The sequence below is a fragment of the Dendropsophus ebraccatus genome, chromosome 8 (genome assembly GCF_027789765.1).
Source record: "Dendropsophus ebraccatus isolate aDenEbr1 chromosome 8, aDenEbr1.pat, whole genome shotgun sequence".
Classification (NCBI taxonomy): Eukaryota; Metazoa; Chordata; class Amphibia; order Anura; family Hylidae; genus Dendropsophus; species Dendropsophus ebraccatus.
Genome location: NC_091461.1, coordinates 82,186,596 through 82,201,212, shown reverse-complemented (window position 1 = coordinate 82,201,212; position 14,617 = coordinate 82,186,596). Strand labels below are relative to the sequence as shown.

Here is a 14,617-nt window from a genome sequence, read left to right as displayed (position 1 = left end):
CTGCTGCCGTTTACTGTGCAGGGTTAAGCGGAGGGGACAAAGGTTCTCTGCATGTATCAGCACTAGAAAACACTTGAGTTCATCTAAGAGTACATCTCTAACTTCCAGTTCAGGATATTGGTTTTCATTGGTTGCTATAAAAACATATGGGTTATTGGTTCAGGTGGTATTTTATTATTTTTTTTAAATCAGATTATTTTTACTGTGATTTTTCAATGAGCGACAATAAGGAAAAACAAAAATTGCACCATGCAAGGCTTGAACATATGATATACAATTATGATGCACGTTAAAGTGATTTATCAATATATAGGTAGTTTGTCTTTATTCCTTTTTAGCATATGATAATAATCAAAACATAATCACACAACATACAATTGATGTATGTAACATATTAATAACCAAAAGGTCTCCAAAAGGGGACTTAAAAGTAGGTTTAATCCCATGCGTGATCTGGTCTCAGAAACATTACAGTCAATATTTAAAGACAATTCGTATTCTAACATTGCCCCCTATTATATTACCAGGGTTAAAAAAAACTTTCAACAACATTTGTAGTGGGCTCCTACAGAATTTGCAAGAAAATAGCAGTGGGTATTCCCAGAGTGTCAAGCCAACATCCCCATATCAGGTGTTATATGCAGAAAGCTGGTTGTATTATTTTACACTACAGTAAGTGAATTGTTGTGCCATTATAGGATGGATCCATGCTGTTTACACTCCTCAGGATACTCTAGTTTTTGGAGGAAACTTCTTACACAGTTTTAATATCCCAATGCAACTCCGTATCTATAGCATTGAAGACAGAACACGGGTGAGTACAAAAAAAAAAAAAGCGGCGCTTTGTCCAACAATGCTATAGGCCTAACTGCAAAATAAACAACATTTATTATTATTATTTTATTTATATATATATATATATATATATATATATATATACACGTACTAATCTTTTTCAGGTCCCCACAAAGTTCCGTTACCCGTTTTATTATGAGATGTGCTGGTACGTCTTGGAGCGATATGTTTACTGCATGACCAGGAGATCTCATCTAACGAAGGATTTCCAGAGGGAGTCACTAAGCATAGGTGAAGGCTTTTATCATTGGATGACAGTCTCTGTTATGTGGTTAAAACTTTTACTTACTGTTGAAGGCTACAGATGGCGACCAAAATTTTTGCCATTGCACCTTACAATTTAAAGTGTCACTGTCGTTAAAATTTTTATTGCAGAAATCAATAGTCCAGGCCATTTTAGGAAACGTTGTAATTAGGTTTATTAGCTGAAAAATGCATTTTTTAATGAAAAATCAGTTTGAAGATCTCCCCCTGTCTTCATGGTTTTCCTATGGAGAGAGAAGGTAAAGGCAGCAAGACAGGACAACAAAGAGTTAATTTACATTCACATCCCGGGCTTTCTCCTCTGACATCAGAACTGAGCTATCTGACCACTAATTAGGGCTCTGAATAGCTCCCCTGCTGTGCAATCCTTTGTTTTCGCTAATCTGCTCCTTCTCCCTAATCTGCTCCTTCTCCCTCCCCTCTTCATAGACCAGACAGGACCCCACTGATGAAAGAGATGAAAAAACAGTCGAGATTTCCTCATTCTGAGGAGTGGACAGCAGAAAGGAGAGGGGGGGGGGGGACCTGGAAAAAAACTTTTTACATGCAGATAATGGCAGATTTGGCTAATAAACCTAATTACAAAGTTTCTTAAAATCGCCGGGACTATTGATTTCTGCAAAAAAATTTAACGACCGTGACACTTTAAAGTTGATGCCATTTCCAAGCAATACTTTTCTGCTGCTGCAATCCATTAGTTGCCTGTATTTAGCACAGCCACTGCACAAAAACCTTCTGCTGAAACCACCAGTGACCACTGCATTTCCAGTGGATTGATGCTTCTGTACTTTAATATATATGTAATAGTGTATACAGTGGTGCCTTGGATTACGAGCATAATTCGTTCCGGGACTGTGCTTGTAATCCAAATACTCTTAAACCAAAGCAAATTTTTTTATTCTGAATAACCTGTTGAACAGATGAAACAAACAATGAGAAACATGTTGAATGTGACATTATAAGTTACTGTACAGTATAGCAATCAGCATGTGGAGTAAAATGTATACTATGTGCATAAACCTAAAAAAATAGCAGCAGTTTGTAGATACAGAATGGAGATGCAGATTCACATAATGCAGTAGCATAGTACAACAGGCTAGTATAGAGAAGCTGGGCTGCTGCCAGAGGTCTTTGTGGTGGTTACATGACAGCAATGGGGAAGGGGTGTGTGTTCAGCACTATAGTTACAGTGTGTATAGCGGATTGTGACATTATGTGCACATTATAGCAGGAGTGGAGAGGATGGGAAACACAAGGGCTGACAGAGACTGCAGGGAGTATAAAGGAATTAGCAGGGCAGATGTGGGCACATAAATGCAGCGCTCTCTGTCTGGGGAGTGAGGGGGTACAGCTATATACCTCCACAGTCCTGTCCCCTGGTGCAAGCCCCAGCCTGAGGTGGATCTGTTATGAATTAGAAGGTGAGGGAGACTTCCTGGGTCAGAGTACAGTGCTGTTGACCACCCTGTGCAGGTCATGCCCCTTTCCCACTCCTGCCCTCACCCAGTACAGGGAGCTCTTAAACCAAAGCAATGCTCTTAAAGTTACAATTTTGAAAAACTGTAAGCTCTTCTTGCAAAACGCTCTTAGGTTCTTAGCATCTGCAGCAGATTTGAAGTTGCAGATTCAAAGCAAATCTGCTGCAGATCCTGTACGTGTGAACGCACCCTTTATCCAAGTTACTCTCAAACCAAGGTACCACTGTATATAATATATACACAGTAGTACCTTGGTTATATATCTCGTAACTTCTGGTGTATAAGACGATCCCTGACTTTCAAGAAGATTGTCAGGTGTTCGCCTTATATGCTGGAAAATATTAACCACTGCCTGACCGCAGCAGGGTTTACTGGAACTGCAGTTAAAGAAAATAAAAATAGTTAACACCTATGACCCTTTCCCGGCAGCCATGCCATTCCCGGTGCAGGCAGTGTGAAGAAGTCTCCAAGTTTTCCAGGTTTCATGGGCCCCATGCAGTGGTTTGCTATGGGACCCCATGACTCCCAGCTACACTCCTGCCCCACATCTGTTCCTGTACTACTGCTACACCCCTCATCTGTTCCTGTACTACTGCTACACCCCTCATCTGTTCCTGTACTACTGCTACACCCCTCATCTGTTCCTGTACTACTGCTACACCCCTCATCTTTACCTGTACTACTGCTACACCCCTCATCTGTTCCTGTACTACTGCTACACCCCTCATCTGTTCCTGTACTACTGCTACACCCCTCATCTTTACCTGTACTACTACTACATCTCCTCATCTGTTCCTGTACTACTACTACAAATGTAGCAAGTAGTAGTTGATGTGTGGTAAAGCCTGGAACCAGGCAGCATGGAATTTATAGAAAAGGTCCAGCACTCTAAGGAGATACAATGTGAATACTTCTCTATTGCAAAACTAGTATAAAAACAGGAACCGGTAATGCAGTTGATGCATTTCGGTGTGCCACACGTCTTGTTCACAATTGAATATAGCCTTACAATAGGGGCCTCTATACAGTTTATAGGGTGGTACAATTTGTCATGTGATCCACAATTTAAAACACATCGGGTAAACCAAGGGATAAAAAAGCACAAAGTAGAAAAATAAGAAAATATACAAGAAGAAATTTATATACATCACAGCATAAATATGAATTAATTCAATACGTAAGAATTAAAGGATGTCAGAAATTTTAACCCTGCTACCAGCGGGGTTAAAAATATATATATATGTGGGCCATTCCATCCAAACTGAACCTTTTCGTAACACCTAGTTAAACCTAGTAAAACTGCACTTTAAACACTAAAGTTATAAATATACATTAAGAGTCTTAATGTATATTTATAACTTTTGTGGTTAAATTGCATTTTTCCCTTCTCGCCTTATGACAGCACTCCTGGAGAGCGTCCATCCCCCTTCTCATGAGACAGGAAACAGCCGCCAGGCAATTAATCAATCAAGCTTTAAAAGGAGCCGCATCAACCCCTTACACCAGTTCTGTTTCCTGTCTTCTGAGAAGAAGGATGGAGGGGCGCTCTTGGCGGCATGGTGGCGGTTTCCGGCAGACGCGGACGTACGTGCTGACGAGCGTGCCGGCGTCTGCGTGGTGACGTCACTGTGCGGTGGGGCGGTGCGGCCTACTTCCGGTGGGATGCCCCTGTTTGTGTGCGGCTTCCGGTCTGCGTCGCACGTCTCCGGGCGCGGCGGGGACTGGGGGGGGGGGTACTATGTGGGGGCTCCGAGGCCTCGGGGGAGCGCCTATCTCCTGATAGCAATGAGAAGCTGTCAGGGGCGGTCGGCGGTGTCCGGCAGCTCGCCACCTATTGGTGAGAGGGAGAGGGGAGCGGTCCCTCTCTATGAATTTAAGCGGGAGGTGGTGGTTTTTGAAGTGTGTGCCAACGGAACAGGAACCCAGCCAGCTTCTGGACCAGCATACAGGTCATCGTTTTATCATAACGGATTTGAGCCGTCATCCAGAGAAACAGACGGCTTTGGAGTCCGAAGTCTTTTCTCTTCTCCAGAAAGAGGTGCTGTTTCAGGTTCCCAGTTCAGAACAGGGGTTGGGTTTTTACGCAACTCTGTTTCTAGTGAGGAAGCCCAACGGTGCGTTTCGCACAATTATAAACCTGAAGGACCTGAACCGGCACCTCTGCTACGAGAATTTCACGATGGAGACTATTCAAAAAATTGCTACATGTGCACTCTGGACCTTCGAGATGCATATTACCATCTCCCCATCTACCCGGGCCACCAGAATCTGTTGAGAGTGGCAATTCTTATGGGGGGAGGGATTCACCATTATCAGTACAGGGCTCTCCCTTTCGGGTTGTGGCAGGCGCCCAGAGTATTCACGAAACTGATAGCGGAGGTCATGGCTTACGTCAGAGAGCAGAACATTGTTATAATTCCATACTTAGACGACTTTCTGATAGTAGGGCCGTCAAAAAAGATAGTCTCCCAGCATTGCCTGTCAGTCCAGAACATCTTCTTCAAGATAGGTCTGGAAGTAAATCTAGAAAAGTCCTGCCTGTGCCCAAACCAGATTTGCTCCTTTTTGGAGATAAGACTAGATTCTTTGCTTCAACGTTCTTTTCTTCCTCCCCAAAAGGTGGACCTGATCATGACACGGGTAAAGGATCTTTTGACCAAGGGTTCCTGTTCCCTAAGACAGGCCATGTCAGTCCTAGGGCTTATGACGTCTGCCATTCCAGCAGTAGCATGGGCACAGTATCATTTCAGGACTCTACAGGCACAGATTCTAGACACCTGGGACAGACAGAAAGAGTCACTAGACAAGACTTTTACACTATCTCCACCAGTACTAAGATCCCTACAGTGGTGGGTGACGCGGAAGAACCTGACGGAAGGTATCTCTTGGGAGAAAAGAGATATATTTCAAATCACGACAGACGCCAGCCCCACGGGGTGGGGGGCTCACGCAGAATCCTTACTCCTACAGGGGAAATAGAACAGCTCAGAGTGTCAGGACCCTCAGAATCTCAGGGAATTAAGGACAGTCCTTTACACCCTATCTCGTTGCCTACACACTATCACGAACAGACATGTCCGGATTCTAACAGACAATTCTACTGTAGTGGCATACCTGAACCATCAGGGAGGAACCAGGTCAGCTCAGTTAATGATAGTATCCCATTTCATCTTCCGGTTGATAGAGAATCACGTAGCCTCCATCTCAGCCCTCCATCTCAAGGGGACGGACAACATCACGGCCGACTTCCTGAGCAGAGTATCACTCAACCAGGGGGAGTGGGTTCTCAGTCCAGCAGTATTTCAGCAGATCACGACCATGTGGGGGGTCCCTCTAATAGATCTTTTTGCTACCAGGGACAACAGGAGAGTGGAGAGATTCCTTTCCCTCAACCCCAGGGATCTTCCGTCGGGAGTGGATGCCTTTGTTCAGGATTGGAGCAAGGGCCTGCTCTATGCTTTTCCTCCCATTCGGATGATTCCGAGGATGCTGAGAAAGATCCGTCAGGACAAAGCTCTAGTCATAGTAGTGGCACCCTTCTGGCCAAGGAGGGTTTGGTTTTCTTGGCTCAGGAAACTCTTAGTAGCCAGGCCGTGGGTCCTTCCGGAAGTTCTGGATCTTCTATCTCAGGGACCAGTTCTTCATCCATCATCGCTAAATCTTCATCTGACGGCCTGGCTATTGAGAGGCGACTGATGCTAGATAGAGGTTTATCAGATTCAGTCATTGATACCTTATTAGCTAGCAGAAAGAAAGTCACTTCCCAAATATATCTGAGGCTTTTTGTAGGTTCATGTCTGTCCTGGTAAACGTGTTAATACCCCCAGACATTCCTAAAGTCTTGGAATTTTTGCAGAAAGGTCTTGAATTAGGGTTAAAACCTAGCACATTAAAAGTACAAATATCAGCCCTTAGCGCCTTATTTGATCATAAAATTGCAGACCACCCCTGGATTAGGCGGTTTATTAAAGCCACAGGCAGACTTAGACCCACGATTACACCCAGAACTCCACCGTGGGACTTAAACATCGTTTTGACAGCCCTGTCTGTATCACCTTTTGAGCCATTAGAGGAACTCTCAGATAAAATCTTAACCTTAAAATTGGCTTTTTTATTAGCAATTATGACAGCTAGACGAGTGGGGGAAATATCGGCCTTATCCATTAATAAGCCCTATATGAACATTCTTTCAGATAGAGTTGTCCTGTCACCAGACCCAGCTTTTTTACCTAAGGTGGTAACTGATTTCCATCGTTCTCAGGAGGTGATCTTACCATCTTTTTGTTCCGAGCCTAAGAACGATGGAGAAAGAAGATTTCATGCATTAGATGTTAGAAGGTGCCTTATCATGTATTTAGAAAAAACAAAGGAATGGAGGAAATCTCAACAGTTGCTAGTCCTTTTTTCCGGGAAAAAATAAGGGCCAGTCAGCTTCCGCAAAAACGGTGGCCAGGTGGATTAAAGATACTATTTCCCTAACCTATTCCTCTTCTAAATTGGTTCCTCCTACTGGTTTTGGTGCCCATACAACTAGAGCAGTCTCTACTTCCTGGGCCAGGAGGGCTGCAGCATCTATCCCTCAGATCTGCAGAGCGGCTACGTGGAGCTCACCTCTCACATTTTTTAGGCATTATAGGTTGCAGTTGCCAGGTACTGAGGATCTCTCCTTCGGGAGAAAAGTCCTGCAGGCAGTTGTCCCCCCCCCTAATTTAGCCTAGTCTAGTCTCCAGCGGTGCTGTCATAGGGCGAGAAGGGAGAACTTAAATTACTTACGGTAATTGTTTTTCTTTGAGCCCATGACAGCACCCCTCTAAATACCCACCCTATACGCTAAGGGGAGCTATTTTTCTCTGCTGGAGAGCAGAGTTGTGTTTATATCTTCTAGAATCCAGGATACTTGTGGAACGAACTGGTGTAGGGGGTTGATGCTGCTCCTTTTAAAGCTTGATTGATTGATTGCCTGGCGGCTGAGGATTCTCCGCTACGGGCAGTTTAACCCGTTAAATGCCGCTGTCAAACCATGACAGCGGCATCTAACGGGTCCCGGTGGATCCCGGACGGCGCCGTGGGTCACTTACGTGATCGCGATGTCCCGCGGCGCCGTCCGGTCCTCTGATGTCTCCATGGTGATCCCGGGTCACCATGGAGATGCCTCATGCTGACAGTGGTGGCCGTGGCTATTGCCTGTCAGCATGATGCATGATACAATACATTGCAGTACATCAAGTACTGCAGTGTATTGTATCAGTGATCTAAGTATTTTACACTAGTATACAGTAATGTACACTAGTGTAAAAGTGAAAAAAAGTGTGCACCAAACACAACACAGCCCCCCCCATAATAAAGATGCATTACATTCCCTATACCCAATAAAACGTGACATAAAAGTGATCAAAAACACAAATCCTATACATATTTGTTATAGCCACGTCCGTAACGACCCAATCTATAAAACTATATCAATAATTATATCGCACAACATGCTGTAAAAAAAATAAATAAAAAAAAACAGTGCCAGAATAGCTGTATTTTATCAATCCACTTTAGAAAATACGTCATAAAAGAGATTAAAAAGTCATATACATATAAAACTTGGTATCAATAGAAACTACAGATCTTCCCGCAAAAAATAAGCCCCAAACCAGCTCTGTCGCGCAAAAGATGAAAACGCTATGGATCTTGCATTGCGCCGACAGTTTTTGTGGGTTTTTGCTAGGAAGATAGTTTCTATTGCGCCAAAGTGATAATAGTTAAAAAAACCTACACAAATGTGGTATCGCCTTAACCGTAGTGACCCAGAGAATACATGTATTATGTTATTAGTGACCGCCGATACGAATTTTTACGGCGATCACTAATGGGCTCTATCTTGCTGCCATCAGCTCTTTATGGTGATGGTGCAGAATAGTGCAGCGGTGCCGGTAATGCCCGCAGCCCCCCAGATTGCCACCGACTGCCTGTAACTACCCCAAATTGCCTGCAACCACCCTAGGTTGCTCGCAACCACCCCAGATTTCCCGTCACCACCCCAGATTTCCCGTCACCACCCCAGATTTCCCGTCGCAACCCCTGATAGTCAGTGCACACCACCAGATTGCCCGTCACCACCCCAGATAGCCAATAACCACCCCTAGATTGCCCATAACCACCCCATATAGCCAGTAAACACCCCAAGATTGCGATTAACACCCCATACAGCCAGTAAACACCTCCCAGATTGCCAGTGACCACCCCAGATTGACCGTAACCACCCCAGATTGGCACAGACTGCTTGTAACCACCCCAGATTGCCCATAACCCCACCAGATTGCCTGTTGTCACCTCAGATAGCCAGTAAACACCCTGAGATTGTCCATTACCACCCCAGATAACCAGTAAACACCCACATATTGCCTGTAACTAAAATGACACTCCTCCTCTTCTGAGCCCTGCTGTGTGCCCATACAGTGGTTTATGCCCACATATGGGGTACCATTGTACTCAGGAGAACCTCCGTTACACTGTTTGGGGTGCCTTTTCTCCCCTGTTCCTAGTGAAATTGAGAAATTTAAAACTAAACAAACATGTTATTGGAAGAATTCAATTTTTTTCATTTTTACAGTCTAGTTTTGAATACATTCCTCCAATACCTGTGGGGTCACAATGTTCACCACACCCCAAGATGAATTACTTGAGGGGTGTACTTTCCAAAATGGGGTGACTTTTGGGGGGGTTCTATTCTGCTGACACTACAGGGGCTCTGCAAACGGACCTCGCGCTCAGAAACTTCTTCAGCAAAATCTGAACTGGAACTGCTAATAGGTGCTCCTTCCCTTCTGAGCCCGGCTGTGTGCCCATACAGTGGTTTACGCCCACGCCGACTTTCCTCCAGCCCCTGTAGGGTTAAAATGCTCATAATATCCCTAGATTAATTCTTTAAGGTGTCTAGTTTTCAAAATGGGGTCACTTATGGGGGTTTCCAGTATACAAGCCTCCTAAATCAACTTAAAAAAAGAACTGGTCCCTAAAAAAATCAGTTTTGGAAATTTCATGAAAATTTGATAATTTGCTGATACATTTCTAAGCCCCGTAACACCCTAAAAAAGTGAAATATGTTTACGAAATGAAGCCAGAATAAAGAGGATATATTGAAAATGTAACTTACTAACTAATTTTTGTCATGTGCCTTTTTTTTTAAAAAAGCAAAGAATTTCAAAGTTCGTAAAGTGCAAAATTTTCATTATATCTTGATGTTTTTTTACAAAAAACACACAAGACAATGACCAAATTTTGCCACTAACATAAAGTACCATATGTTACGAAAAAACAATCTCAGAATCGCTAGCATACGTTAAATCATCACTGAGCTATAAGCGCATAAAGTGAGACAGGTCAATTTTTGAAAAATGAGCCTGGTCATTAAGGCCCAAACAGGCTTGGTCCCTAAGGGGTTAAATTGTGGATCACATGACAAATTGTACCGCCTTATAAATCGTTTAGAGGCCCCTATTGTAAGGCTATATTCAGTTTTGAACAAGGCGTGTGGCACGCTGAAATGCGTCAACTGCTATACCTGTTCCTGTTGCTGGTTTTGCAAGTATTCACATTGTATCTCTTTGGAGTGCTGGATCTTTTCTCTGAATTCCTGTATTACTACTACACCCCTTATGTGTGCCTGTACCAGGGCCGTCGAGTCGGTAAACTCTGACTCCTGAATTTTATTTGGACCGACTCCTGAATTTTATCAGGACCGACTGATTTTTACCTGCTCCTTCATAAATGGCCAGTCATATACCAGGGGAGTTATTTATCACACTGGCTCAGCAGCTTCTCCCTAATGTCCTTCATGATCCTGGGGCAATTTTCTGAGGGAATAAGGAAAGATATAAAGCAGCTTCTCCTGTGTGTGCAGTGGATGCAGCCAGTCTCCAGCCTCCATGTCCTGAACTACTCACAACTAGACTAGATGGAGCAAGGTGGTCTTTTCCTGCTGACAGTCTTCAATGTTTCTATCTAAATATTTACCATACTTAAAGAAACACTGATAACAATGCCAGATATCTGTAATATAGAGGTCAGCCATAGTCATATACAGGGGGTCACACATAGTGATATAGAAGGTCACTGTGGGGGCACGCAATAGCACACACATACACACACACACAAATACACAGCCTGCTGCAGCCATAGCATACACTCACACAGCCTGCTGGAGCCATAGCGCGCGCACACACCGCTTGCTGCAGCCATAGCGAGTGCACACACACAGCTTGCTGCAGCCATAGCGCACAGCACACACACACACACACACACTCGTCTTGCTGCGGCCATAGCACACATACACACAGCCTGCTGCAGCCATAGTGCGCGCACACACACACACCTTGCTGCAGCCATAGCATGCATACACACAGCCTGCCGCAGCCATAGCAGACACACACACGTGTACACACAGCTGCAGCCATAGAACACTGAAGAAAAACACACAATCTTCTCCCAGAGAGAAAACACCACACTGAGGATAGATTTTACTGCTACACTACTTATGTCTCCTCCTCCTCTATATTACACAGGATATCTTCATATTAAACTGCTGCTCATATGCAATCATCCAGCATCCAGGAAGAGAACAGCACAGATCTCCCCCCACACAATGGACTCTTCCAGCTCAGAAACAAACTGCCAAATAGTGACCGACAACATCTCCTCGACCACCCTGATCTAATAGGGCCATTTAGAATGTTGCTCATAATATATTGATGAGCAAAACTTGCAAAATTCAATTCTACATTTTTTAAGGATTTTTTTTAAAGCTGGAGTCAGTCGGTACATTTTTTTCCGACTCCAGCCAAAAGTAGCTCCGACTCCAGCCAATGGTAGCTCCGACTCCAGCCAAAGGTAGCTCCGACTCCAGCCAAAGGTAGCTCCGACTCCAGCCAAAGGTAGCTCCGACTCCAGCCAAAGGTAGCTCCGACTCCAGCCAAAGGTAGCTCCGACTCCAGCCAAAGGTAGCTCCGACTCCAGCCAAAGGTAGCTCCGACTCCAGCCAAAGGTAGCTCCGACTCCAGCCAAAGGTAGCTCCGACTCCAGCCAAAGGTAGCTCCGACTCCAGCCAAAGGTAGCTCCGACTCCAGCCAAAGGTAGCTCCGACTCCAGCCAAAGGTAGCTCCGACTCCAGCCAAAGGTAGCTCCGACTCCAGCCAAAGGTAGCTCCGACTCCAGCCAAAGGTAGCTCCGACTCCAGCCAAAGGTAGCTCCGACTCCAGCCAAAGGTAGCTCCGACTCCAGCCAAAGGTAGCTCCGACTCCAGCCAAAGGTAGCTCCGACTCCAGCCAAAGGTAGCTCCGACTCCAGCCAAAGGTAGCTCCGACTCCAGCCAAAGGTAGCTCCGACTCCAGCCAAAGGTAGCTCCGACTCCAGCCAAAGGTAGCTCCGACTCCAGCCAAAGGTAGCTCCGACTCCAGCCAAAGGTAGCTCCGACTCCAGCCAAAGGTAGCTCCGACTCCAGCCAAAGGTAGCTCCGACTCCAGCCAAAGGTAGCTCCGACTCCAGCCAAAGGTAGCTCCGACTCCAGCCAAAGGTAGCTCCGACTCCAGCCAAAGGTAGCTCCGACTCCAGCCAAAGGTAGCTCCGACTCCAGCCAAAGGTAGCTCCGACTCCAGCCAAAGGTAGCTCCGACTCCAGCCAAAGGTAGCTCCGACTCCAGCCAAAGGTAGCTCCGACTCCAGCCAAAGGTAGCTCCGACTCCAGCCAAAGGTAGCTCCGACTCCAGCCAAAGGTAGCTCCGACTCCAGCCAAAGGTAGCTCCGACTCCAGCCAAAGGTAGCTCCGACTCCAGCCAAAGGTAGCTCCGACTCCAGCCAAAGGTAGCTCCGACTCCAGCCAAAGGTAGCTCCGACTCCAGCCAAAGGTAGCTCCGACTCCAGCCAAAGGTAGCTCCGACTCCAGCCAAGGTAGCTCCGACTCCAGCCAAGGTAGCTCCGACTCCAGCCAAAGGTAGCTCCGACTCCAGCCAAAGGTAGCTCCGACTCCAGCCAAAGGTAGCTCCGACTCCAGCCAAAGGTAGCTCCGACTCCAGCCAAAGGTAGCTCCGACTCCAGCCAAAGGTAGCTCCGACTCCAGCCAAAGGTAGCTCCGACTCCAGCCAAAGGTAGCTCCGACTCCAGCCAAAGGTAGCTCCGACTCCAGCCAAAGGTAGCTCCGACTCCAGCCAAAGGTAGCTCCGACTCCAGCCAAAGGTAGCTCCGACTCCAGCCAAAGGTAGCTCCGACTCCAGCCAAAGGTAGCTCCGACTCCAGCCAAAGGTAGCTCCGACTCCAGCCAAAGGTAGCTCCGACTCCAGCCAAAGGTAGCTCCGACTCCAGCCAAAGGTAGCTCCGACTCCAGCCAAAGGTAGCTCCGACTCCAGCCAAAGGTAGCTCCGACTCCAGCCAAAGGTAGCTCCGACTCCAGCCAAAGGTAGCTCCGACTCCAGCCAAAGGTAGCTCCGACTCCAGCCAAAGGTAGCTCCGACTCCAGCCAAAGGTAGCTCCGACTCCAGCCAAAGGTAGCTCCGACTCCAGCCAAAGGTAGCTCCGACTCCAGCCAAAGGTAGCTCCGACTCCAGCCAAAGGTAGCTCCGACTCCAGCCAAAGGTAGCTCCGACTCCAGCCAAAGGTAGCTCCGACTCCAGCCAAAGGTAGCTCCGACTCCAGCCAAAGGTAGCTCCGACTCCAGCCAAAGGTAGCTCCGACTCCAGCCAAAGGTAGCTCCGACTCCAGCCAAAGGTAGCTCCGACTCCAGCCAAAGGTAGCTCCGACTCCAGCCAAAGGTAGCTCCGACTCCAGCCAAAGGTAGCTCCGACTCCAGCCAAAGGTAGCTCCGACTCCAGCCAAAGGTAGCTCCGACTCCAGCCAAAGGTAGCTCCGACTCCAGCCAAAGGTAGCTCCGACTCCAGCCAAAGGTAGCTCCGACTCCAGCCAAAGGTAGCTCCGACTCCAGCCAAAGGTAGCTCCGACTCCAGCCAAAGGTAGCTCCGACTCCAGCCAAAGGTAGCTCCGACTCCAGCCAAAGGTAGCTCCGACTCCAGCCAAAGGTAGCTCCGACTCCAGCCAAAGGTAGCTCCGACTCCAGCCAAAGGTAGCTCCGACTCCAGCCAAAGGTAGCTCCGACTCCAGCCAAAGGTAGCTCCGACTCCAGCCAAAGGTAGCTCCGACTCCAGCCAAAGGTAGCTCCGACTCCAGCCAAAGGTAGCTCCGACTCCAGCCAAAGGTAGCTCCGACTCCAGCCAAAGGTAGCTCCGACTCCAGCCAAAGGTAGCTCCGACTCCAGCCAAAGGTAGCTCCGACTCCAGCCAAAGGTAGCTCCGACTCCAGCCAAAGGTAGCTCCGACTCCAGCCAAAGGTAGCTCCGACTCCAGCCAAAGGTAGCTCCGACTCCAGCCAAAGGTAGCTCCGACTCCAGCCAAAGGTAGCTCCGACTCCAGCCAAAGGTAGCTCCGACTCCAGCCAAAGGTAGCTCCGACTCCAGCCAAAGGTAGCTCCGACTCCAGCCAAAGGTAGCTCCGACTCCAGCCAAAGGTAGCTCCGACTCCAGCCAAAGGTAGCTCCGACTCCAGCCAAAGGTAGCTCCGACTCCACAGTCCTGGCCTTTACTACTACTACACCCCTTTATGTGTACCTGCACTAGTACTACACCCCTCATATATATCTGTGCTACTACACCCCTCATATATATCTGTGCTACTACACCCCTCATATATATCTGTGCTACTACACCCCTCATATATATCTGTGCTACTACACCCCTCATATATATCTGTGCTACTACACCCCTCATCTGTTCTTGTACTGCTTCTACACCCCTCATCTGTTCTTGTACTGCTTCTACACCCCTCATCTGTTCTTGTACTGCTTCTACACCCCTCATCTGTTCTTGTACTGCTTCTACACCCCACATCTGTTCCTGTACTACTACTACTACTGCACCCCTCATCTGTACCTTTACTACTACTACTACACCCCACCTAGATGGAGGCACAAAGAAGATCTCCTATACTATAT

General features: G+C 46.9%; 1 protein-coding gene across 8 annotated transcripts in view; it reads left to right on the top strand.

Moving 5' to 3' along the window:
- Positions 1-14,617, top strand: part of KDM2A (lysine demethylase 2A) — a 361,653-nt gene that overhangs the window by 122,499 nt on the left and 224,537 nt on the right. For all 8 annotated transcript variants that reach the window (XM_069980774.1, XM_069980773.1, XM_069980770.1 and 5 more), the window contains 2 exons: positions 699-814; positions 960-1,086. In XM_069980774.1, the coding sequence (XP_069836875.1) occupies positions 699-814; positions 960-1,086 (243 nt within the window). The remainder of the gene's footprint in view (positions 1-698; positions 815-959; positions 1,087-14,617) is intronic.